General features: G+C 39.7%; 1 protein-coding gene and 2 non-coding genes across 4 annotated transcripts; all 3 read right to left on the bottom strand.

The window, feature by feature from the left end:
• Positions 1 to 103: 103 nt before the first annotated feature.
• Positions 104 to 16,361, bottom strand: KHDC4 (KH domain containing 4, pre-mRNA splicing factor). 2 transcript variants are annotated; one of them, XM_030842209.2, is made up of 14 exons: positions 16,259 to 16,361; positions 15,561 to 15,777; positions 12,617 to 12,745; positions 12,183 to 12,262; positions 10,605 to 10,657; positions 10,190 to 10,353; positions 9,209 to 9,420; positions 8,580 to 8,640; positions 7,040 to 7,097; positions 6,545 to 6,798; positions 4,651 to 4,812; positions 3,625 to 3,737; positions 2,287 to 2,378; positions 104 to 1,359 (listed from the first exon to the last, which is right to left on the bottom strand). In XM_030842209.2, the coding sequence occupies exons 1-14, from the start codon at positions 16,294 to 16,296 to the stop codon at positions 1,160 to 1,162; spliced, it is 1,833 nt and encodes a 610-aa protein (XP_030698069.1). In that variant the 5' UTR covers positions 16,297 to 16,361; the 3' UTR covers positions 104 to 1,159. The 2 variants fall into 2 exon arrangements, 1 of the variants encoding a protein (XP_030698069.1); XR_004036218.2 differs by having other exon boundaries at positions 1,302 to 1,359; positions 3,625 to 3,709.
• On the bottom strand, positions 5,680 to 5,813 carry LOC115844841 (small nucleolar RNA SNORA42/SNORA80 family). Its single transcript, XR_004036231.1, has one exon. It is a non-coding gene; the product is annotated as a small nucleolar RNA SNORA42/SNORA80 family (small nucleolar RNA).
• LOC115844845 (small Cajal body-specific RNA 4) lies at positions 9,777 to 9,906 on the bottom strand. Its single transcript, XR_004036234.1, has one exon. It is a non-coding gene; the product is annotated as a small Cajal body-specific RNA 4 (non-coding RNA).
• Positions 16,362 to 26,565: the final 10,204 nt, after the last annotated feature.

Here is a 26,565-nt window from a genome sequence, read left to right as displayed (position 1 = left end):
TTTTTCTGATGGGGTTATGATATCATTATGCTATGCGTAAAAAAGTTTATGAATTTTAGCATATGGATGGGTTGTAGAAGAAAGAACAGAGAAACCACAAGCAGAATATTTATACATTTATTTATAATGAAATTATGGTCTAAATATTTACAACATATAGGAAACCAGAGGATACGTTTATACAAAGCCAGCCTGCAAAGTATTCAAATGTGCAAAAATGACAGTTCGGTATCTCAAACTACTCCTGGTTCAGCAGACTAGCTCCTTCACTTTCACACATCAATATTTGATACAAAAAAGTTCTTTTGGCAAAACCTGTAATGCCAAGAAAAAGGACAAGTTGCAATTTCAGTCACTAAGTCCACCATTCTATTGCAAGCAGTCAAATCTCTCTATTTTAGCTGCAACCAGTTCTGAGAGAGACAGACCACTGGGTTTCATTTCTGTGATGAGTTCTGACCAGCTTTTGATCAAGTAGTTGCCTCTGACCCAGCTGAAGACAATGAGCTTAGACGGGCAATAAAAACAGCAACGGCTATCTGAGACAAGAATGCCTGAAGGTGCCAGCTTTGGATCATCCCAAAGGAAAAAAAAACCTTCACTATCCCAGGATCCAGCTATATCCAACAGTTTTAAATTAGTAAAACCACATTTTCCAAAACAAAGAATCCAAAAATGAAACAGGGATGAGGAGGTTCTTAGATTTAAGTACTGAAAGGATGGATGGTCTTAAAATCATTTCCCCACTAATAAATAGTAAGGCTTTGTATGTAACCAGTTATTATCAAAATTCACAAAACAGTAGTAAAATACAAATAAAACTTGCTTTACGTCAGAATAGGGGCTATTCATTTGGAAAAGGCTGGACCAGGTAAAGGGTATACTGGAATGACCCTGTTGAACAAGCACATTTCACCAACTGTTAAAAAGCTTCTGAGACAAATTTGTGATTCTAAGTAAATTTTAACAGATGCTATGCCACGGCAGAAATAAGGATGTTTTAAAAAGAATGCAACCCCTTTAAGAAAGGGGACACTCATCTCTGACTTCTGCAAAGGTCCAAGATGGTTCCCAGTACAGGCCCCAGAGTCTTGTTAAATCAAATGCATGCATTATTGCTAAAGAGTCACCAAGGCTCAAAACTCTGCTCCACTGTTGCCTATGGAGCCATCCAGAATGGCATCTGTTGTTTAGCTCGTGGTTGTGATGAAGGGTACTGATATCCCAAACTCCAGCCCTGTGGAAAACTACTTGCATTTTTATGACCTCCGTGTTCCTCCTCTTCGTCAGATGAATCTGCAGCATAAGCCACCAAGCCAAATCCCTTCTCTGTAGTTTTCATCTTCTTGACTGGATAATCTAGAAGAGAGAAAAACAACCCCAACCCCATTCCCCGCCAAGAAAAAAAAAAAAAAAAAGATAATACCATAAATTCGTTAATTAAAAAAAAGATGTTAATTGTAAGTGGTTAATTGGACACCATTTTGAGGTCACAGGGTCAACGGTCACCCAAAAACGTTGAAGATCACACGAAAAACAGCACCAGCATCAGCAAATGTGAATCCACCAGAACCATGTAAGAAAGCAGAGAAAGAAAAAAGAAACACACACACACACACACAAAAAAAAAAAAAAAAAAAGAAAAAAGAAAAAAAAAGGAAAGTTAGCAAGTGAGTCTCTGGAGGCTGATATTTCACCTTTTAAAGAGTTAAAAGAAAAGAAGAAAAGAAAAAAAATGTATTTTCTTCTGTTCATTTTTATTATGACTACAGGCAAAGAACAAAAATAATCCCATTTATGGACCTCTCCAGGATTTAGAGTTCTGGGATACTAAGAAGCAACATTTTTAAAAACAGCCACTGGCTGACCATTCCCAACCAATAAATAGAGTTATAAGGGGAGATGTGGCTCAGCTCCCAACACAAAGAAAAATCTTTAAGTCTGTATCAGATTATCTCCAGGTATTCAAAACAACAAAGGCAACAAAATTTTGAAATGACCTACCAATCATTACTTTTTCCTAGGGTTTTAATGTCACTGATGCTATGTATAAAATATAAGTCGACTGACTCTTTTCTAGACACACGTCGGTTGAAAATAAAAGGCTGTGTAACTATATGCTGTCCTTATAAATAAAAAAAAAAAGTATTCTCATTAGCCAGTAGATTACAGAGGTTGGATTAAACATCTGAATGAGTCACACCTGAATGAACATCAGGTTAGAAAATCAATAGTTTAAGACCAGTCTTAGCCATTCCCTTGCTCCCCCAGCTACACCTTACTCACCATGACTCCCTGTTAAAGTCCCAGACCCATTCCTTTCATCAGATTCTGTTTTTATTCCAGTCACTGGAAAGGCTGGTGGAGGCATCAACTGCCTGTTAAAAGAAAAAGTTAAATAATTTTTCAGACAAATTCAAACAATTTCAACATCTCCAGTAGATAAGAAGTAGAATAACAATATAGTCTGCAGGTAATCTTTCAAGTTCAGTTTAACTATTAACTTCAACCCTTTCCACCTGACTCCCCTACTCTTCAAGCTGTTATCAAGTTGTAAGATTAGGAAATTCCCTGGCAGTCCAGTGGTTAGGACTCCACACTTCCACTGCCAGGGGCCCGGGTTCCATCCCTAGTCAGGGAACTAAGATCCCGCAAGCCGAGCAGTGCGGCCAAAAAAAAAAAAAAGTAAGATTGTAAGGATATAATAGAATGAATTATATGAATGAAATAGATACAACAGAGAACTATATTTAATATTATGTAATAACCTATAAGGAAAAAGAATCTGAAAAAAAAAAATAGGTATGTAGGTATACACAACTGAATCACTTTGCTGTACACCTGAAAATTAACACAACATTGTAAATCAACTACACTTCAAAAAAAACAAAAAAGTCAAAATAAAGAAGAAAAAAAAAAAGAGATCTTTCCAATGCAAATTATCTCTGTCATGACCTGAAAGTAATTGTGTTAACTGTTTGATTTGTATGGATATGCCTTTGTATACTTTCAATTACATGTAAAACATGGTCTGTCCATTAAGGGAATTTGCCGGTCACGTTACATATTTCTAGGCAGTTTATAAAATGATGCACCAAGAATTAAAGTATGATATTCTCACTTGAGAAATGAAAAAAAATAGATATAACAGAATGAATGAATAAGACAGAATGAACTGTTGTGATAAGTCAGCTCCATCTTATGAAGGCTAACATAATATAGGAAAGGAGAATTCAAGCACTGGATGGCAGGCTGGACTCCCATCCAAGCACCTGCATCAGTGATATTCTATGATTCTAAGTAGCAAAAATGGTGTAACACTTCTTTTACTGTCTGTCCTTAGGAAAGTGTCTAAGACTCAGACAATAAAAGTAAAGGAAGATAGGTGAATAATCAAATACTGAATTATTCAAGGCTGAGTATAACTGCTTCTAAGACTGTGTAAGGGATATCATATTTTCCATTACTGCATCAATTACAACAAACAGGAGCCTGTTTGATCCAAATGATTTCATTCCAGTTTCAGAACATGGAAGCTCATAGCAACAATCATTATGCACATTAATAGTACAAAAAAATGACATCTGAATGTATTCATATATAATTATGTTACAACCAACCTACCTGTCCCTCTCTCGCTCTTTGCCTGAGGAACTTGCCGGCTTCGATCCTGCACCTTCAATCTCATTCTGACCGGAGAAGCCTGTACCTAAATTAGTCATATGAATGGGTCCATGCTATGAGCAGAAAAATACAGTGGCATTAGCAAATCTACAACTGCTGTATTGACTTTAGCTCCTTAATGTAACTGTCAAGTGCTTCATCTTTCTGATAAATTGCAGTAAGCTGCACTACATAGTTCTTTGGCATTTGGAGTGTAACTATAGTTTGAGTAGAGACTGGTATTTTTCTCTGTAGGACTTGGTTAGGGATGTTGTGACTCACTATGCTATGTCTGTGTTTTCAACTACCTATGACTTAACTGGTTTGTATAAATCTAGTTATAAACTACAAAAATGCTCCAAAGTTTGTTTCAAAGAATGCTTCAAGGATTCTGGCAAAAAGGTGCTTCTCCTGATAAAACAAAATTGCACCGAAATTATATATTTTAATAATCTTAAAAAAACTCATTAGTGAATGACTACGTACATGCACAGAATCACTGCATTTCTGGCTATCTTTTTTTAGGGGTGTAGGAATTGGAGAAAGACATCATCCTCTTTTTTAGGAGGGAAAAAGAGAACACTAAGTTGAAAGCCAAGGTTTTAAATACAAACCATATACTGGTAGAATAACAGTTCTTCCCTACACATTTCACTACAAGCTATCAGAGGCTTTCAAGAGTCTGCTGTATAAAGAGGAAGTGCAGAATTCTACAGAACTTCCAGATGCTAGTCATAGGAGACTTCTCTCTAGGCGGAGAGCTTTGTACTCTCTTATCACACTGACCCCAAAGACAAAACCCACCCAAAGGGAATCACTCTTGCTTTAAATTAATCCCCAAGGATAAATACCTAATCTAAATGGATTCCAGAAAGCAGAAATCCCAGTACTGGGAGGACAGTGGATACAGATGTGAATTTATCTTTCTTTAAAGGGAGAATACAGTAAGATAAGATGAGGAAAGTAAGACAGGATATTTTATTTAACCTGGTATCCAAGAAGTCCAGATTCTCGTTCATCTGGTAGCTCCTCTGTGAATCGCCTCTTCTGTGCCTGAGGTTGACTTGGGAGTGGGGGCGGGGGCGGGGGGCCAGCAGGCAAGGCAGTTTTGACAGGAGCAGCAGGAATAAAAGGCCCACTCATCGGACTCTGGGACCAAAACAAACCAAGGAGGAAAAAAGTGTGAGAATGTCCAACTAACAAGTAACTAAAGGATGATTAAAATATACTTTAATGATCAGTATGTTTCATATGAATCCTTCATCTTCTGGTCCTAAGTTTCCTTCATGTATAAATCACCTAGTCTTCCTACCTTCATGGTAGGAAAACGTGAAATTGACAAACTCAATAGCGCTTTGAACTCTCAGGAAAAACCTGATGCACATTTTGGCCATTAGGAGCAAACATGATCATTAACAAACAATAGATACTCCAGCCACTTACTTAGTTCAGAAGTTCTCAAACAAGAACATTCTCTTATTTAAAGCCCTTTAATCAATGTGATTAGCTCTTTCTGGATCATAAATGCTGCTAATGCTTGTGGCAAAGGCAACTTCATCTATCACTTCCATGGGTAAGCTGTTATGTCAAGAGCAAGTCTAATGTTTTAAGAGGTTGTTCCCAAAAGGAAAAAATAGATATATTAGAGAAAATAAGCACTTCTAAAATGAAAACTCTCATCAGTAACAGCTAATATTTATCGACTGCTTACTTAACCCTTGCAACTCTTTGAGATATGATCATTATGTCCATTTTGCATATAAGGAAAACCAAAGCCTGGATAGACTAAGTTCTATCCCAAGATCACATAGCTCAAAAATGGGGAAGCATCACGGACCCTGCAAGTCTATCTCTAAACCCCAACTCTCACCCACTTTGTCATACTGCTTCCTAATTACAAAAGGATGTGGCTCAAAGCTGCAGAACTATAGCTATGCCTAAATATAAAAGTCATAAAATAATTATGACTAGGGGACCACAAACAGAAGTGAGTTCAGAAGCCCATTTTTGGTTTCACACTGTACAACCCCCTTCAGTGCTCACAGCCCACTGGTAAGGAGGCTGGGCAATGGTTCGAGGCTGCAATTTACTCTGGCATGGGTACACTATGAGAGGCCCACAGAGGACCCGCCATAAATCCATTACCATGCTTCCATTAGTCTCTCCCCTGCCTTTAAGAAGGACTGTACATAATTTAGATGAGCTGGCTACTGACTTTTTTCCTAAAATTCTAGTTTCTTACCTAGCTTCAGAAATATATACCAGCATTTATAATCCTTGAGTTTGGAAAGTACATTATCTCTTGGCCTAGGAATACTTGTATATGGTATAATATTTCTTCTAAGATTAGTAAATCAGTTCCAATCATTTAGATGAGTGCAGTACGCCAGCCTTTCTCCATGAGAACTTTCCTAACACTGCAAGGCCAGGGACAGGCAAACTATGGTTCTGGCCTACCTATTTTTGTAAATCAAGTTTTACTGGAGCCCAGCCATGCTCATTCATTTGGTATTGTCTGCGGCAGCTTTTGCACTACAGCAACAAGAGTGCAGTAGTTATGACAGAGACTGTATGGCCCACAAAGCCTAAAATATTTACCATCCAGCCCTTCATAGAAAGCTTGGCATCTCTTGCTCTAAAGTTGTATTTGGTGGCAAGAGTTATGAAACTGACTGCAAACTTTAGGATGAATACACACATGTACACACTACTCCAAAGTATTCAGGTAGTTTGGTGGTAGGAACACAGGAAAAAGACAATAGGTAAAAAAAATACGTCACATTCCATATTACTTCTAAATAATACCACCAGCTTTTCACCCGTTCCCTGCCCCAATTTTTCCTAATTCAATGGTCTAATGTATCATATCCTGGCATCCTACCTGTCCAGTGCTAGCTGGAGGCTGCACTTGTGTTATCGGGTATTGTGTTGGCACAGGTGGAACTCCAGTAGGTAATGCTGGCAAGACTCCAGGTGCCAAAGAAACAGCTGGTGGCACTATGCTTGGTACTCCGTAGGGAGGTTGAACTGGCTGCTGAGGAGGGGGAACAACAGGGTAACCAGACTGATAGCCATTGGATGGATAATATGGTGGCTGAGGAGGGACACTACTTATAGCAGAGGGTTGTGTATAGCCTGAGGGGGAAGAAAAAAAGTGTTTAATCAGCTGCAGCAGAATGAGACATTTTCGCTGAATATTAAACTTAATCTCTAGGGAAGAAAACTACTGAGGCACAAATGGCTTTCCAAATTACCCTAAGTTAAAGGGAACATTATTAGTGCCCTGGCACAGTTAATCTAGCCTCAAGTATCATATTTTATACATCAATATCACTAGCAAAATATTTTTTAGTTGAACACTTCAAGACATACACACCTGGTAAAGGTACAGCAGTATTAATCTGATTCACAAATCTAGAGTATTCAGCATGAACCTGAAAGTGAAGGGAAAACAAATCAATACGGAACAGACCCAATTCACTGAGTATGTATAAGGATATATAATTCTAAGATCAAAGCAATTAGGAATTAAAACATTTCCACTGTTTCAATCAAATTTAGACTTGTTTAATCTAAATTTTAATAAGGCACACCTATAAATTATTAGGCCAGGTTTTGGGAACCAGGGGCATGGACATCAGGAGCATCCTGACTCCCCCCTCCCACAAACTGACCCAATTCTGGGGTACAAAATCATTCAGAGAGCCACAGAAATTAAGCAGTCAGGAAATTTCTAAGTTGTCTGTATAACTGTAGAGAAGTCGTTCATTCTTTTATTTACTGGGTAATTTGCCCTCAAGGAGCTCATGGTTTAATGAAGGTTTAGTACTTCCCCTGTCCAGTTCTTTATTATAAGCATCTAAGTCCAACTTCAAGTGGCAACAAAGAAAAAGAAGGGGAATGGTCAAGGAAGTTATATGGTACAAGGGTGGTAAATCAGGTTACCCCACAAAAGCAAAGAAAACAATAGCTTCTTCCCAAAAAGCTTAACACCAAATAACACAAGGTTGAACATATTCAGCCACCAAACCTGATTTCCTTTAGGTGCTATAAAAACAGCCCTGTGGTTTAACTTCTGGTTATTTGATTATAGAATAAAAAGAATGGATAATTAAACCAATTATCCCAAAGGCATTGCTAATTGGTTTTAAATTATTATAGCTCCACCCTTAATTTAGCTAAAGCTACTATTAAATTTGGAATGTGCATCATAAACAACTTGACCGGGATTAATAGTAGTATTTAAATAACTGACAACAATGAGATTTTATGACTCTATATACTAGAAATTTCATACTGAAATAGCTCCTGAAGAAGAAATGCAAGCCAACTGTGACCCTGGCTAGGGGAGTTTGACTTCTTTATAGAGAATATTAGTTGCCAGAATAATGTAGACGTTTGGATAGTGTTGTTCCCAACCACCACCAAATTCTTGTCTGCCCAGAACCTTGGAATATGACCTCAATTGGAAACAAGGTTTTGCAGATGGAGATCATTAAGATGCAGTCACACTGGATTAGGGTGGGCCCTAAAACCAATGACGGTTATCCTTACAAGAAGAGATAGACACAGAGATACAGGGAAGAAGGCCAGGTGAAGATGGAGGCAGAGTTATGCTGACACAAGGCTAAGAATGCCAAGGACTGCAGGTAATCATAAGAGGCTAGCAGAGAGGAATGGGATGGATTCTCCCTCAGAGCATTCGGAAGGAACCATCCTGCCCACACCTTGATTTTGGACTTCTGGCTTCCTGAACCACGAGAGAATAAACGTCTGTTGTTTTAAGTCACCCAGTTTGTGGTAATTTGATATGGCAGGCCTAAGAAACTAATACAGGTAGAAAAATAGCTAAGACACACAGTCCAAAATGGCAGTAGATCTCCTAGATGAGTTTCAGACAGATAAATACAACTCACTGTTTGCAAGAGATTCTCACAGAGCTTCTTGGCAGCAGCCAGGCCTTCTGGTTTGGGATGACTGCAAAGACATAAGAACCAAGAAATTTGAAGGGGAGAAAAAGAAAAGATACAGAATTCTGCTTCTACTTTGTATGCTCTTTTATAAATGTAATATATTCAATATAGCACAAATCTAAGTTTCTGAAAATCACGAAATAGGAACACAAAAATTAAGTCATTTAAGCCCTTCAAGATATACCTAATATCGTTACCCAAATGTTATTGGTCTCCTTCTCTGAGTTATGGTACTTCTTGATACAAAGAAAAGATATTTGAAGGTCATTAAAATTACTATAAGATGTATTAATACTCTCATAGGTTTAAATGAAAGTTATTTTAGGCTTATCACAGCTCATTTTATGATCACAGACCCTTATAAAACCCAAGGATTTGAATATTAAAAAAACCAATTCCACCTCTTAATTCAGTTTTTATTAACTAATTACGAAGTGATTACTGCTATATTTACTTAAGTTTCTTATGTTATTACTTATTAAGCCCATTTTCTCTTGCTCCTTTTGAATCATTCCTGCCTGTACTGATCAGCTGACAAGTATCCAAATATCTTCAGCCCCATCCATCCATACCTGATGTAAATGTACATAGGTTCAAAAGCTTCTCGGCCAGATGCTGGCTCAATGCAGCCTGAACCTTTCCCTCGCAGGAAGACTTTGGCACCCGTTTCAATCTGAATGTGCTGCAAATAGGAGCAGCCTGGACCTTCCACTTTCTCCTTGACGTTAAAAGTGGGCACAGCATGTTCTAGACCCACGAATAATTTATCTTGAACATAATGCATCTGTAGAAGAATAGAATACCTCAAATTAAACAGAGAATACATAATTAAAACCTAATCTTGAAAATTATTATGCAAAATACTTTAATCCTCCAGATACTTTCAATCACTTCCAGGATAAACACCCCCCTATAATTTCTACCATGAGCCTAAAAAATAAACCCTATCAAGTAGCTTAATTTAAATGCAAACTACATATTCCACGGATATTCCTACAACATTAACACCTTACTCTGTTCAGTGAAATCTATTTAAGAGATGAAAACCCAAGATTCAATACTGAGTAAGCATACCGATTTACCCCAACTGATGTAAGTTAACAAGAAACAGCAAAGACAGTCTACTGTAAAACTGGACTAAAATGTTGGGTAGTACAGTCAGCCCTGGGATGTTCTCCAATAAGGGCTGCTCTCTCCAACCCTTTTTTTCTAGGAGGATTGTATCAGCAGAGTCTTGCTTCATCAGACTCAGCCTTCTTAGTCCTCCAGTTGCCATCAAGTTTACAAATTTAAATCAAACCACTAACTTCAAAATGTACAGCGTGTGTACTCTTTGATCTATCAATCCCTTTTCTAGAATGTGTCAGTATAAAGAGATGTGTGTTCAGAAGTTCACTACCCCTCAGAAACCTAAATGGTCCATTAATAGGATATCAACGGTGGTAACTTTCAGATTGGAATTTCAGGTTTTTCTTCATACTTTCTGTAGTATTTGGCATGTATCATTTTTACAGAAATGATAACGCTGTTAATGATCTCTCCACAAAACATACCCCTGACTGGAAGGGAGGCTTCTGGCTAACAGCTGGAGACAGCTGTGCAATGGGCGCTGGCTGGTGATAGACAGTGACTGTTGCACCGTTAAAAGTTGGACTTGTCCCTGTTGCAGCTTTGACCACCCCATTGGTAATAATTTCTTTGATTCGGTTTACAGCTCCTAGGGAAAAACACAGATAGTAAGATACTATACTAAAGAAATGAACGAACTGACTAGTATCCAATGGTAAACACAGGCCAATGCTCAACTACACATGTTTTAATCCGTTTTATAGATTCCCCAAGCACATTCATGACTAGTTCATAAAGAAGAGTTAGAACAGCCATCAGGAACAAATAGTTTGCCAACTTATTACATATAATACTTTGCCCTTAACAAAAAACAGTAGGTGAGCCAAAAACATTACTTACTGTCCACTAATTCCCGTGTCTGGCCCTGAACATGAAGATATAATGGACGATCCCTATAAAGAGAAATATAAAATGATGATCCCAAACTGGTCACAAACAAAGGAGCCAAATGGGTCACCAAATCTAATTTGTAATGTTTCACAAAGTTTCCAAGTAAGTAAAAGAGACTATATACACGAAAATGGCTGTTGCTAGTTAATTTCTAAGAACATGGTTTTACAGCTGGGGAATGAATAAACTTTGTTGGTTGCTTAAAGTTAATGGGCCCACACAGGGATCAAATATGCTCTTATGGGCTCATGAACATTAGCCTCCAGTCAACTGGATAACCCAATGTTTGAGAAGACAATTCTTTTTTGTTGGCTGTCTAATAAGTTACAGACAAACGCGCTCTTGGCTATCCAAACTAATGAGACAAGAGTGATGGTGGCATATAGATACATTTCTTTAAAAGCTCGCACCCGGGACTTCCCTGATGGCACAGTGGTTAAGAATATGCCTGCCAATGCAGGGGACATAGGTTCGAGCCCTGGTCCAGGAAGATCTCACATGCCACAGAGCAACTAAGCCCATGCACCACTGAGCCTGTGTTCTAGAGCCCGCGAGCCACAACTACTGAGCCCGCGTGCCACAACTACTGAGGCCTGTGCGCCTAGAGCCCGTGCTCCGCAACAAAAGAAGCCACCACAATGAGAAGCCCATGCACCACAATGAAGAGTAGCCCCCCGCTCACCGCAACTAGAGAAAGCCCATGCGCAGCAACAAAGACCCAACACAGCCAATCAATCAATCAATTTATAAAATAAATAAATAAAATTAAAGGCCCACACCCAACTGAGAAGACTCTTTAGATTCTAAACATAAAGTGGCTTAGATTCAGATTGTGATTATAATAACGAAGAAAGTGATCACTAACCATAGAGTTAATAAAAAGCAGTAGGTAAAATATAACCGTGTTTAAAGACAAAAAAGTTCAAAACAGCAACCCTCCATATGCAAAGTTAAAATATAGTCTTGTTTGGGGTGGGGAGCAAATTTTGCCTCCTAATTATATTTAGTTTAAACCAATGTGAAAAATGTTGCACTGCCTGAATACCTGCCCTCAAAAACTGAATAATGGAAGTAACGAAACTAAACTGAGATGAAACCTTTACATGGATAACCTACAACGTATAGTCATCATAGAGGCAATAAGGAATTTGATAAAAGGATTTTTCTAAAAGGGAGATTATGGCAAAGTAGGAACCCATTTGTTGGGGGAAATATTTCCATAGGGAAAAAGTTTAGAAACGTATACATTAAACGTTAACAATTATTATCTTCTTTTACACTTTACTGTAACTTATTTCCTCCAATAAAACCATTAATTGTGAAGTAAAAAACCAAAGAGCAAGAGGAAAGAAAATAGCTGCTAACACTTAACATCTGTTTGAGACGTCCCAAATTTTGTTATAAAGCATGTGTGTGTGTACAGCTACTAACCAAACATATACACATATTCCCTACGAATGAAAAATATGAAGCTAATGTGAGTCCTATGTCCAACCTTTCCCCAAAGTACAGGATATGCATACACACCCTGGTCCTACTTTGGCCTTCTCCTCAGTTGTCATGAACCTCCCTCGAGTTGACACTGCAGCCCCACTAAGTCGGCTGATCTAAAAAGGAAACATTCTATTAAAAAGATGATGTGGCAACTGAGTGCAATGACAGGTAGCAGGATAGATTTTCCCCATTAATTCACTCCACCAATAGGCAGGAATAAGTTCTCTCCTATTATCTGAAACTTTGATTCCATTGTTTTGTACTCAAACTAACTCAAGGAATTCACCCATATCTGTTTCCTTAACTTCACTAAGAAGTTCTTCCACAGTTAAACCCAATCCTGACTTCGCAGACGACGACCCAAATCCACTAATAAAAATCTGACTCCTGTTTGTGTTTAAAGGCCTTGTTTTCCCGAAACTACATCCACCCACCACCTTCCCCAAAGAGGCCCGACATCTCCACACCTCATCTTGAGTCTGTCCTCGGGTCAGCAAGTTCCTACACGTGAGAGGCACATCATTGATCTCCACTTCAGCCACCACCAGGTCATCCTTGCTTTTATTACTAGTTAGGCCTTTGCCAGGGGCTTGAAGCTACAAAAAGAGAAATTAGATTAAAAAGTTTATATGATGAAATAAATATCTCTTTGTTGTCCAATTTGAAACTACCCTTGCCCAAGTGCCATCACCTCCTTACTGTTCCCTTGCCTGCCTGCAAACACATCTGGAAATACTCCTTGGTCATTCTTCATAAATGAAATAAAAAGCAAACAAAACCTCACAAAAATAACATCAAGTACAGTCAATTTACTTGAAGGCCATCATCAGATTTCTCTGTAACCTTGGCCGTGTGTGCATTTTTATGACCATGTAATTACAGAAACGTTATGGAATAGAAGCTGCAATCTCCAAAAGGAAAATTAAAGGGCCAAGTTATGATGCTTTACTGCTCAGTTAGATAGCTACACGTGTAGTAAAATATAGGGTAGGGTAGAGTCCATGCACAACATGAGTCCAACAACTCATACACCTCATTTGTATAATGGGAAGTTGCCTTTGTGCCAACGGTAGAGTCACAACACAACAAATTCAACTAATTCCATCCTTACAGTGACCTCAAATTGTATCTAATTCACATCCCTTTACTCTCTATTAAGGAAGAACAGAAGAGAATGAATGAAAAGCCGAGCAAGATCCTAAAACCTGATCTGTTTTCTCTCACTTTAAACTACAGACAAATCCACAATATTGTAAGTCAACTATGCTTCAATAAAAAATAATAAAATGGAAAAAAAAATGCTGTACAGCAGAAATTAGCACAACATTGTAAATCAACTATACTTCAATTAAAAAAAAAAGAAAAAGAAACTACAGGGAATCCCCTGGTGGTCCAGTGATTAGGACTCCGTGCTCTCACTGGTGAGGGCCCGGGTTCAATACCTGGTTGGGGAACTAAGATCCCACAAGCTGTGCAGCACAGCCAAAAAAATAATAATAAAATAAACTATAGGCAACTCCAGATAGCTGGATCTGAGTGTTATCTGAAAAAATTTTAACCTCAAGATGGCCCTCCCCAACCTTTAGTTACCCTGGACAGCACAAGGAAGGTAAAATACAGATTATTTATTTGTTCATTAGGTACATTTTCTAAATGTGGAGGCAAACTAAACAAACTCAACAATATCTCTTTTCATTTGTTTAGCCCCTTTCAGAATGCATTTACACATCTTATCTCACTGAATCCTTATGGCCACCTTTAAAGGTACATATCAGTGTTGTCCAACAGAACTTTCTGTTTTCTACTTGCCAGTCTGATATGGGCGCCACTACCCACATGTCTATCGAGCACTTGAAATGTGGCTAACGTGACCAAGGAACTAAATCTTAAAATTTACAACCAGTAACTGGGGATTCTGGGTTTCAAACCTAGGAATTCTGATTCTAAATCCAATATTTATGCACCATGCTACCTCCTGTTGAGTTCAATTACCATTTTAGAGATTACTTTTTAGAGAAAAAGTGAGTATAAATGATTAACATCTGTATTAAGAATTTTAACATTCAAGTATCCATTCTGTCAGTGTGCTTTTAGTATTTCCTTCTAGACCTTAGAAAGAGAAAACTGACTCACACGATCTTTTCAAACCATAAAAATACAATGAATGACAAACTTCCAATTCACTAAAAGTTTTCACCAAATCCGCAGAACTTGAACATTAAAGCATCCAGACAGGTGCCTACTGATAAACGATGTTGATGTTATCTACTGATAAACTGGAAGGCCGACGAATTGCATTTTCTTTCTTTTTTTCCCCCAGCTTTACTGAGGTACAACTGACAAAAATATACGTTTAAAGTGTACAACTTTATGTCTTGATATATGTATACAATGTGAAATAATCACCACAAACATACTAATTAACATATCCATCACTTCACACGAATTGCATTTTCAAACACAGAACTCATCTCTTCCCAGGTACCATGGAAGGCAATTTTAATTTAAGCCAAAATAATTTTTTTCAAAGTATAACTACAGCGGAATGGGCTGTCTTGGAACACACTTAATTCTCCAACTCCAGAGGCTTTCAAACAAAAGCTAAACACCCAACTGTCCAAGGTGACTCTGAAGTCAGACATCTGTGCCTACCATTTACAGATCTAGGACAGTTACTTTCTATTCATGAGCCTAATTTTCCTTATCTATAAAGTGGTGACGATACTGCATTCCATAAAATTGTTGTAAGGATTTTTTAAGCGCAAAGCATGCATTCTAGCAATACAAATGGAACTGTACTATTTATCCTGCAGGAAGATTCTTGCATTCTATGGCAAGGTAAATTAAAGGCTTCAAAGTTCAGATCCATTCTAGTTGTAAGATTCTAATAATAACAGGGATTTTATAAAATGACCAAATAATTTCCTCAATTTGTACGAAAACAGCAAAACAACCCGTATATAAATTACTCATTTTTAGTTTATGTTTAACGGCGCTTTAGTTAGGCAGTTAGGCAGTCATTAGAAATTTGAATCTACAGCTTCTAATTAGACGTGACATTTTAAAGCTCACATGATTTACCTGAATTTCTCTTTTGACTTCAGGGAAAATGTGCATGTTATCAAAAAACATATCACATCATTGCTTTAGATGAATATACAGAACTTAAGCTGAACTACGTGAACATAGACAAAACAAGCTTTTTGGTCCATAAATGTAATCAGCCCAATCAAAACTGTCTCCTAAAAACAAATAACAAGATATCATCAAATATGTTCCAAAACTAAGTACTCTTTAAATTACTGTATCGCTGTTTTCCCCTTCCATAAATGCAAATTATTGAGAATTACAAGATTACAAAATAACCCCCATTAAAATTGCAATTAGCAGAATCCCCTCAACTTCAAATACCTTCTCAGCAGCATTCTGAGTTGGTTTCAGCTTTCCTTTGGCCATAAGCATGGCATTGATCTTGGCAGCCACAGCAGCAGCAGCATCCAAGGCTCCAGAGGGAGCAGCGGTGGAGCCCCCAGGGCTTCCCCCACCGCTGGTAACCTCCCCACCTGGGGTCGCTGGTGGCAGAAAGAGAAGGGGGGCTGGAGCTGGTTGGTCCCATTTGCTGCGGCGCCTACGGAAGTAAAAGGAAAATACTGGGCTCCACCAAAGCTTTCATTTATATTTTTCTCCCCTTACTACGCCTTAGCATCCCATTTTCCCCCTATCATGTTCCCTCTGCAACTTCGAATCTCCTGTAGGAGCTGAAATTACCATCTCTCCTTAAATAGAAAACTATTACAACATTTTCCCAGGGTCTCCTTCCTTTCTATTCCGTCGCCCCCATGAAAAGATTCCACTCTGTCCTATACGCCCTCGTTTTCGCCTTCCCCTTGTCTAGTCCTTTCCGAAGTCCGTGCTTTCCTCCTCTCTCTGATCCCCGCTGGCCTTTTTCAGGGGCTCCGGGCCTGCTCACCACCCTTCTCAAGAGTCCGGCCCTCCAATATGTACACTTCCCAACTAAGCGCCCCTCCACCCATACGCTGCTTCCCATGATCCCTCCGCCTCTCCTACGCCCCATGCTCGCTGCGATGCCCTCTCCCGCGGAGCTTTACCCGCCGGCTCCAGGATGTGTCGCGCTCCCCGCGGACATGGCGACCGGCTCTGATCAACCACCCGCCAACTACTCCGCTACCACCTTCCCGTCACTTCCGCCCCAACGCCCTTACGCAAAACCTCTTCCGGTCGTGAGGAAAAGCGGTTCCGGTGTAAACGTCTATTCCGATTGGACTCTCGTTGATTTCGAGGCGCCTGGCGTTCTGTGAGACAGGGTGTGACCTTCCGGCTTGCGCCTTGCCCTTGCAAAAGATGGCTGCTAAATCTGGTATTTAGGAGGAACTGGGACAAGGAGAATCCATCTTTGTTGTGGGCAAGTTGGTAGCCTAGAAGACAATACGCATGAGTCAGAGAATTAAACAGGTTTTCCTGTTTAATTTTCAGTCATGTTCGTGTGGAGTCCCAGCCTCTTGCTTGGGAGAACGCTTTCCCACGAGTTTTTCGAACTTCACGTTTCAGTTAGCTGTTTAGGAAAAAGGAAACGATTCGTCCCAAAGGTCATTCGAAGAATTTCTTTTTTTTTTTTCATTTCTATGCGCCTAGCGCTGTTTTAAGAGCAGGGCACATAAAGACGAGCAAGCCGCGGTCTTGCCTTTCTGGCAGTTACAATGTGGCGGGGTAGCCCTGCGGGTAAATACATGGAATAGGGTTGTAAAATAAGCAGAGGCGGAGAAGATATAGTGCTCAACTTGGAGCTTATACGCAGGTATTTGAAAGAAACGGAAGTTAAACGTGCGGGTGAGGGCTGGAGAAATGATCCAGCGTAGGTTATGAAACACCGTTTTCCGGCTTTCTCCCTACTTAACGGTTGAACTGTCCGAGATTGGGGCGGGATCCGGAATGCCCTTGGATGCAATCTGAGTTGATTCTGAAAGCCAGAAATTTCCAACATGCAGGGTATCTTGGAGCAGCAAAGAGTCTCTACTGAGTAAATAAAATACAATGCTATTTTTCAAATAAGTACATTCTGATAGGATTAACAGAATACAAATTCATTTAAAAGCCAAGTTTATAGTGCTTTCCCTTCAGCATTTTATAAATAAATGTCCCTTCCATACAAACGCCACCTTTATCGTATATGAAATTATATATATAATATTTCTGAATTCTTTTCTATTGCATGAGTCTACTTTTTCCTTTGCTGTAATGCTTTTTTTTTTTTTTTTTTTTTTTTTGCGGTACGCGGGCCTCTCACTGTTGTGGCCTCTCCCGTTGCGCAGCACAGGCTCCGGACGCGCAGGCTCAGCGGCCACGGCTCACGGGCCCAGCCGCTCCGCGGCATGTGGGATCTTCTCGGACCGGGGCACGAACCCGCGTCCCCTGCATCGGCAGGCGGACTCTCAACCACTGCGCCACCAGGGAAGCCGGCTGTAATGCTTTTATAACAATAATTTTACACCTACTTTAATATCTGTTAGGGCAAGTGGATACACCTACATTTCTTTGCTTATTCTGACAGGTGTATTTTTCCAAATGAATTTAAGATTAAAAAACGTTGTTTTCCCTTTGTGTTGTCTCCCCAAACTACAGTGTTGTTGGGATTATGACAAAAATTACATTGTGTTTACTTTTTTCCTTTTTTAAAAAAATTGAGCTATAATGCACATACCGTAAAAATTTACTCTTTTTAAAAGGGTATCTTACAGGTACAGTTCATTGGTTTTTAGTGTATTTACAAAGTTGTACAAGTATCACCATGATCTACTTCCAGGTCATTTCCATCACCCCAAAAGCAACTCTGCTCTCGTTAGCAGTCACTTCCCATTTTCCCCTCCCGCTGGCCACCAGGAACCACTTAACCTACTTTCTGTTTGTGTGGATTTGCCTATTCTGGACAGTTCATGTAAATGGAATCACGGAATATGTGACCTTTTGTGTCTGGCTTCTTTCACTTAACATAATGTTCTCAAGGTTCATTCATGTTGTAGCAAGTATCAGTACTTCATTCCTTTTTATGGTCGAATAATAATCTATTGTATGGATATACCACAATTTGTTTATCCACTCACCTGTTTATAGATACTCGCCATTTCTTTATCTCCTTTGGAGAAATGCCTACTCAAATCCTTTGCCCATTTAAAAATTGGGTTATTTATCTTTTTATTGTTAAATTGTAAGAGTTTGGGCTTCCCTGTTGGCGCAGTGGTTCAATGCAGGGGACAATGCAGGGGACACGGCTTCAATGCAGGGGACAATGCAGAGGACACGGGTTCGGGCCCTGGTCCGGGAGGGTCCCACATGCCGCGGAGCAAGTAGGCCCGTGCGCCACAACTGCTGAGCCTGCGCTCTAGAGCCCGCGAGCCACAACTGCTGAAGCCCGCGCGCCTAGGGCTTGTGGTCCACAACGGGAGAGGCCACCGCAATGAGAAGCCCGCGCACCGCAATGAAGAGTGGCCTCCACTAGCCGCAACCAGGGAAAAGCCTGTGCACAGCAGCAAAGACCCAATGCAGCCAGAAACAATCAATAAATTAAATAAAATAATAAATAAATTTTTAAATTGTAAGAGTTCATTATTTATTATGAATCCAAGTCCCTTCAGATAAATGACTTGCAAACAAACATTTTCTCCCATTCTGTGGATTGTCTTTTCACTTTTTTTTTTTTAATTTTGTTTTTTGGCCGCACAGCACGTGGGATCTTAGTTCCCTGACCAGAGATCGAACCCTCACCCCCTGTATTGGCAGCATGGAGTCTTAACCACTGGACCTCCAGGGAAGCCCCCCTTTTCACTTTCTTGATGGTGTCCTTTGAAACATAAACATTTTTAAATTTTGATGAAGCATTATAGGTTAATACAAGATATTGAATATAGTCCCCTGTGCTATACAGTAAATCCTTGTTGTTTATGCATTTTCTTTATTTTTAAACTTCGGAAGTATTGACAAGTTCACAAGATTCTTCCCACCCAGGAATGTGGTATGATTTTCCATTTTTTGGAGTCTTCTGTTATGCCCTTCAGTAAGTCTTACAGTGTTTTTCTTCTGGATTTTGGTTCCTTTCTTTTTGAATATATTCATAGGTATTTAAAATTTTTGACTGCTATTTTGAAAGACGTTTGAATTGTCTTTTTAAACAATTTATTGTTGATATAAAAGAAATTATTGATTTTTATATTACCCTGCTGCATTGCTAAACTCCGAATAGTTCTAATAATTTTATAGCCAAATCTCTTGGATTGAGAAGATAGTATAATGGACAAGAGCACATGCCGCCTATGTTCATTTCCCAAAATTGCCATTGAATTAGCTGTGACCTACTTCACTTCTGAGCCTCAGCTTCCTTACCTTTATTTTATTTATTTACTTTTAAATTTTTATTTATTTTTGGCTGCGTTGGGTCTTTGTTGCTGCCTGCGGTCTTTGTCTAGTTGTGGTGAGCAGGGGATACTCTTCATTGTGCTGCGCGGGCTTCTCACTGCGGTGGTTCTCTTGTTGCAGAGCATGGGCTCTAGGCATGCAGGCTTCAGTAGCTGTGGCAACGGGCTTAGTTGCTCTGCTGCATGTGGTATCTTCCCGGACCAGGGATCAAATCCATGTCCCCTGCATTGGCAGGTGGATTCTTAACCACTGTGCTATGAGGGAAGTCCCTTCCTTACCTTTAAAAGGGAGATAATGAGGAAATTCCTTGGCGGTCCAGTGGTTAGGACTCCTCACTTTCTCTGCTGAGGACCCTGGTCAATCCCTGGTTGGGGAACTAAGATCCTGCAAGCCGCGTGGTGCAGCCAAAAAAGAAAATAAATAAAATAAAAGGGAGATCTAATAATAATAGTGCTTATCTCACAGAGTTGTTGTGAGGGCTATGTGAGTTAATAATAAAAGTAGTTAGAATACTAAAGGTATGTGTTTCCAATTATTTTCTAGGTATAAGATACAATTTATAAAGAATGTATCAATAAAGTTAATCTTTACTTAATTTCTAATGTTTGTACCACTTATTTTGGGGGTTCCTCTTTTTTTTTTATTATTATTAAAGTAAATAGTGAAAACTAGTGGTGATTGAACGTTCTTGTTTCTGACATTAATTTCACTTCCTTTTCACTGCAGATTGTCTTTATTTTTATTAAAAGGCATACTGTTGATTACTTTAACAAATACTGTTTAGGTCCCCTAACTATTTCCTCTAGTCCTGTTGTCCTCCCCATCACCTGTACCAGAGGCAGCAGTATCATGAATTTGTTCTTTGTTCTCCCTGTCCATGTTTCTATATTGTTAGAACATTGTACAGATACATAAACAATATGCAGTATAGTGTTGTTTGTGTATGTTTTTTTAATTGAGGTGAAATTCACATAACATACAATTAACCATTTTAAAGTGTACAACTGAGTGGCATTTAGTGCATTCACAATGTTGCACAACCACCACCTCTGTCTAGTTTCAAAACATTTTTCATCACCCCAGAAGAATACCCCATACTCAGTAAGCAATCACTTCTCATTCTTCCCTGTCTCCCATCCTCTGGTAACCATCAGTTGGCTTTCTATCTCTATGTATTTACCTAGTTTGGATATTTCATGTAATCATACAGTATAGGTGTTTTGTGTCTGTCTTCTATCACTTAGCATGTTTTCAAGGTTCATCCTAATTGTAGCGTGTATCAGTACTTCATTCCTCTTTGTGGCTGAATAATATTCTATCAGATGTATATACCACAATTTGCTTATTCAGCTGTTGATGAGCACTTGGGGTTTCCACCTCTTGGCTATTGTGAATGGTGCTGCTGTGAACATTCATTAACAAATATTTAAGTATCTGTTTTTAACTCTTTAGATTTTATATCTAGGAGTAGAGTTGCTGGGTCATATAGTAATTCTAGATTTAACTTTTGTGGAGTCACCAAAACAAAGGGCTACAACATTTTACATTCCTACCAGAAATGTATAAGCATTCCTATTCCTCCACATCCTCTCCAACACTTATTATTTTCTGTTTTTGTTGGTTTGTTTTTATATATATCACCATCCCAATGAATGCAAAGTGGTATCTCATTGCGGTTTTCATTTGCATTTCCTTAAGGACAAATGATCTTTTCATATACTTGCTGTCCTTTCGTATATCTTCTTTGAAGAAATGCACTTTCCCTTTTGAATATAATGTTTCCTTCTGATAAGTATTATTTGTAAATGTTTGGGAAATTTTCTTCTATTTTAATTTTATTAAGCACTTTCATCAATAATGAGTGTTAAGGACTTACCTGGCGGCACAGTGGATAAAGAATCTGCCTGCTAATGCAGGGGACACAGGTTCGATCCCTGGTCCAGGAAGATCCCACATGCCACAACTACTGAAGCCCGCATGCTTAGAGCCTGTGCTCCACAACAAGAGAAGCCACCACAACGAGCCCGCGCACCACAACGAACAGTAGCCCTAGCTCGCCACAACTAGAGAAAGCCCGCGCGCAGCAACAAAGACCCAACGAAAAAAAAGAAGAATGAGTGTTAAGATTTAGCAAATCTGTTTTTGGTAGGTTAGTTTTTTCTTTAATGCATATTGTAAACAGCTATGATGCTAGATTTCCTAAGATTGAACTCTCCCTCCATTTTGGAATAAACCCTTCTTGACCTGCTGAATTTCATTTGCTGATGTAGGGGAGGAAGAGTAATTTTTTCCTCCTGCCCTTTTTGGTTCTTGGCTAAGTCTCTGTAACAAAACACAGATTAACAAGAGAAGAGAATACAAATTTATTTAACACAGTATAAGTTTTATGTAACACTGGAAGCTTCATAAGGAGATGAAGATCCAAAGAAACGGTTAAACCTGAGAGTTTTGTTTTGTTTTGTTTTAATTTAGTTATTTTTGGCTGCGTTGGGTCTTCATTGCTGTGAGTGGGCTTTCTCTAGTTGTGGCGAGCGGGGGCTACTCTTTGTTGCGGTGCACGGGCTTCTCACTGCCGTGGCTTCTCTTGTTGCGGAGCACGGGCTATAAGCGTGCGGGCTTCAGTAGTTGTGGCTTGTGGGTTCTAGAAGGCAGGCTCAGTAGTTGTGGCTCACAGGCTTAGTTGCTCCGTGGCATGTGTGATCTTCCCGGACCAGGGATTGAACCCGTGTGCCCTGCATTGGCAGGAGGATTCTTAACCACTGTACCACCAGGGAAGTCCAACCTGAGAGTTTTTATGCTAGGTTTAATTTAGAGTGGAAAGTCATGGAAAGAATATGAAAGGACAAAAAGGGATGTGAGCTAACAATGGTAGTTTGGGGGAAACTTAGAAAGGCCTGTTTGTTCAGATTCTTGTCAGTGTCCTTCCATTTTGGAAATAAGGATGCTTCTTTCCTCTGGATATAGGGAAGGCCCCTCTCACATGAGGGTCTGATGACCTGCTTCAGGGGAAGTTCAGAAAGCCCTGCCTACACCTGTTGTTTCTCAAAGTCCTTCAACTGAAAATATTCAGTGCGCCAAGTTGCCAAATTTTGTGGTAGTGTGTTCCGAACCCGTAACAGCTATTCTGTTTATGAGTTTTGCATCTGTGTTCATAGGTGACATCCTGGTACTTTAAAAAATCAAGTTGTAGATTTATTCCAGCTTTGAAAAACTAGTTGGCAGCCCTTTCATTTTTTTTCCTATGCTCTAAAATACTTTGAATAACTTAGATTTTTTTTTTTTGAACATGGAACTGAACTTGCTTATAAAATCATCTGGATCTGGAAGCTTTTTAATGATAGATATTTGAAAATCTTTTTAATTTCTTATGTAGTTATTCATCTGTTCAGAATTCTTACTTTTCTTGAGTTAATTTTATTATTTTTTTAAAATTTATTTATTTAATTTATTTATTTTTGGCTGCGTTGGGTCTTTGTTGCTGTGCACGGGCTTTCTCTAGTTGTGGTGAACCGGGGCTACTCTTTGTTGCAGTGAGTGGGCTTCTCATCGCGGTGGCTTCTCTTTGTTGTGGAGCACGGGCTCTAGGCGTGCGGGCTCAGTCGTTGTGGCGCAGGGGCTTAGTTGCTCCGCAGCATGTGGGATCTTCCCGGACCAGGGCTCGAACCCGTGTCCCCGGCACTGGCAGGTGGATTCTTAACCACTGTGCCACTAGGGAAGCCCTTGAGTTAATTTTAGTCATTTAAAAGTCATCCATTTTACTTAGAGTTTAAAATGTTTTGCATGAAATTTGATTAAAGGTCTCTTATTCTTTTAATTTCATTTGTATGGCTGTTTCTTTCTCTTCTCTCTTTTTTCTTTTATCTTTGTTTTCCTTAGCCTTGCCAGGGTCTTGTCTATTTGTTCACCTTTTTTTAATTTTTATTTTTATTTATTTATTTATTTGTTTTTGGCTGTGTTGGGTCTTTGTTTCTGCGCGCAGGCTTTCTCCAGTTGCAGCGAGCGGGGGCCACTCTTCATCGCGGTGCTCGGGCCTCTCACTGTCGCGGGAAGTCCGAGTTCATTTATTTTCAAGTTCTCTCAGAATTTCCCCAACAAAATTTCTCTAAGGGTACAACCAAGTCTGATTTTCTAAACTCCATTCAATAGCACTTCCTTATATTGCTAATTGAAAAAAGTCTCTCTAAAGTATGAGAGGTTAGGCTGAGGTCATTTTTTCTTCCTGTTTGGTGCATGGCCAAAAAAAATTGACATATGAATCCCAGTGACTGTGCATTTCCTGGTGCTCATTTAGGTAGTATTAGGCCATCTACCAACTCCAAGGCAGTGACAACTTGGAGTTCAAATAAAACCCACATGGACTTCCCTGGTGGTGCAGTGGTTAAGAATCTGCCTGCCAATGCAGGGGACACGGGTTTGAGCCCTGGTCCGGGAAGATCCCACATGCCGCGGAGCAACTAAGCCCGTGTGCCACAACTGTACTGAGCCTGCACTCTGGAGACCACGTGCCACAACTACTGAGCCTGTGCTCTGGAGCCCACACACCTAGAGCCTGTGCTCCACAATGAGAGAAGCCACCGCAATGAGAAGCCCACACACCGAAATGAACAGTAGCCCCCACTTGCTGCAACTAGAGAAAGCCCACGTGTAGCAACGAAGACCCAACACAGACATAAATAAATAAATAAAATTAAAAAACAAAACAAAACAAAAAAACATAAAAAAAAGCAAATGTGAAAAAAATGTTAACATTTGGGGAATCTGAGTAAAGGGGATACAGAAATTCTTTGTACTATTCTTGTAGCTTTCTCTAAATCTGTAATTATGCCAAAAGAAAAAAATACCAAAAGTAAAAAAGGAGGAAAAAGAAGGTTATCACAACAGTAAAACAATAGGAACAACAACATGGCACCCTTAGAAGCAAAAAGGAGAGGCAACCCACTAAAGTTCTGTAAGAACTGAATTGCCAGAAAAACACTAAGCCTGAACTGTTGGGTCCTGTGTTTGACTCAGATCAACATGGCAAGGCATCTCAACCTCTCCAGAGATTCTTAATCCCAAGTACAAAGGATAATGGCAGAAAAGAAATATTTTAGGAGCTCTACTCCTTGGGGGGAAATTTTTTTATCAGTGACTATCTCAGGGATGATCTAAAGATCAGAGGTGAAAGGAAAACTTCCCAATAAGCAAAAATGATGTAATCAAATGTTTTGACTAAGGAACTCCCTCCACATCTAAGGATATGAGTCAGCAAACTGGTGCTGGGAATTCACTGATGTCCTCAAACACACTGTCACCCACCCGTGGGTACCCCTACAGTATCAATGGAATGCTTGCCCTACAACGCTGGTGTGCTGAGCTGAGGGATGTAAAATAACTCTGAGGATTTGACCAATATATGGTGCTGATATGCTGGGGGATACATTGTATTTTCTCCCTTTTAATTAAGAAATTTTTTGTAATTGTGTTTTCCTCGAGTAATGTACATCAGATGTCTGGCTCCTTATTTTCTAAAAGGTGTAAGATGGAGCTAGTCTGCAAAGAGAAGCAGGAGACTGGAGCAGGTGTGCTGAGAGAAGCAGAAAGAGGAACCAATGAAAAGCAAAAGGAGTAAAACTTGCTTCCTGAGGGCTGTACTGTATTGTCTTCCCAGTATCTCACCTGAATCCACTCAGATCTACTGAAAGTCTAAACATGCATTCTTGGTTCTACTCGTTCATGCCAATATGCCCACCTGTTGCAGTGAAGATAGGAAAGAGAAGGCAGGGATAGGTAGGCAAAACGGTGAGGATGTTTGAAGGACTCTGGTATAATAAACATAACCTGTCCTTAAATACAGGTTTCAGCACTAGAAGTAACTCAAGGGGGTTTCTGTTCCGTGCAATAAAAGAGGAACTCTAGAAAACCCAAGAGGAAGAGAATGACTGATGGAGCAGGATCTGGAAAGAGAGGGATTTAAGAACACAGATATAGAGATTGCTCTTGGACAGGAAGAGGAATACTTCTTCCTGGGAATTAAAAAAATTCCCACAAGCTCAAAGAAAAACTGATTTGATTATTCTGTAGCCATCAGAACCTATTTTAAATCTGTTGAATCAATGAACAACTCAACTTAGTGAACACCGTCCAGTGTCAGGCCCTCATTTCCCAAAGTCAGACAATCTTCAATCAACAGCAGTCTCATAAGAGTAATCATCTGCTATGGATGATATCTATCTAGTTATACCTCTGAAAATCCACCAGTTCCTGAACTCCAGCTTCCCCAAATCTTGTAGCTAGAAGATTTACAGTCTGCTCTGCCCATAGAGATAATGTCTGACTAACATGTCTCTCTCTTACTGTAGTAAGCAATAAATTTAGTGAACATTTCTGGTTCCTTCTGCCATAAAAAATACTATTTACTGATCTATCTTGCATTCCCTTCTGCTTGAACCAGGGTGCTTCTCATAACAAATAACAGAAAACCTAACTCAAAATGTCTTGAACAATAATAAATGTATTCTGTCTCACAGCTACAAGTCCATAGATGGTGTACGCTCAGCTTCTCTGCTCTGCCTGCCTCCATGGGAAGGCTTTGTCCTTAGACTGGCTTCCTTCATGCTGACAAGATGATGGCCAACACCAACTGGGGCACATATTTCTATGTTTAGGTCCAGCAAGAGAAAGAAACCCTCTCTGGCACTTCTAGAATAAAAAGCCTTCCCCCGGGGATTCCCTGGTGGCGCAGTGGTTGAGAGTCCACCGGCCGATGCAGGGGACACGGGTTCGTGCCCTGGTCCGGGAAGATTCCACATATCGCGGAGCGGCTGGGCCCGTGAGCCATGGCCGCTGAGCCTGCGCGTCCAGAGCCTGTGCTCCACAAAGGGAGAGGCCACAACAGTGAGAGGCCTGCGTACCGCAAAAAAAAAAAAAAAAAAAAAAAAAAAAAACCTTCCCCCAGTCCAGTCTGATTGGACCAACCTGTGGACTAATAACACTTACCAGGATAATG

Source organism: Globicephala melas, chromosome 1, assembly GCF_963455315.2.
Source record: "Globicephala melas chromosome 1, mGloMel1.2, whole genome shotgun sequence".
Lineage (NCBI taxonomy): Eukaryota > Metazoa > Chordata > Mammalia > Artiodactyla > Delphinidae > Globicephala > Globicephala melas.
This window is presented reverse-complemented; position numbering and strand designations above follow the sequence as displayed.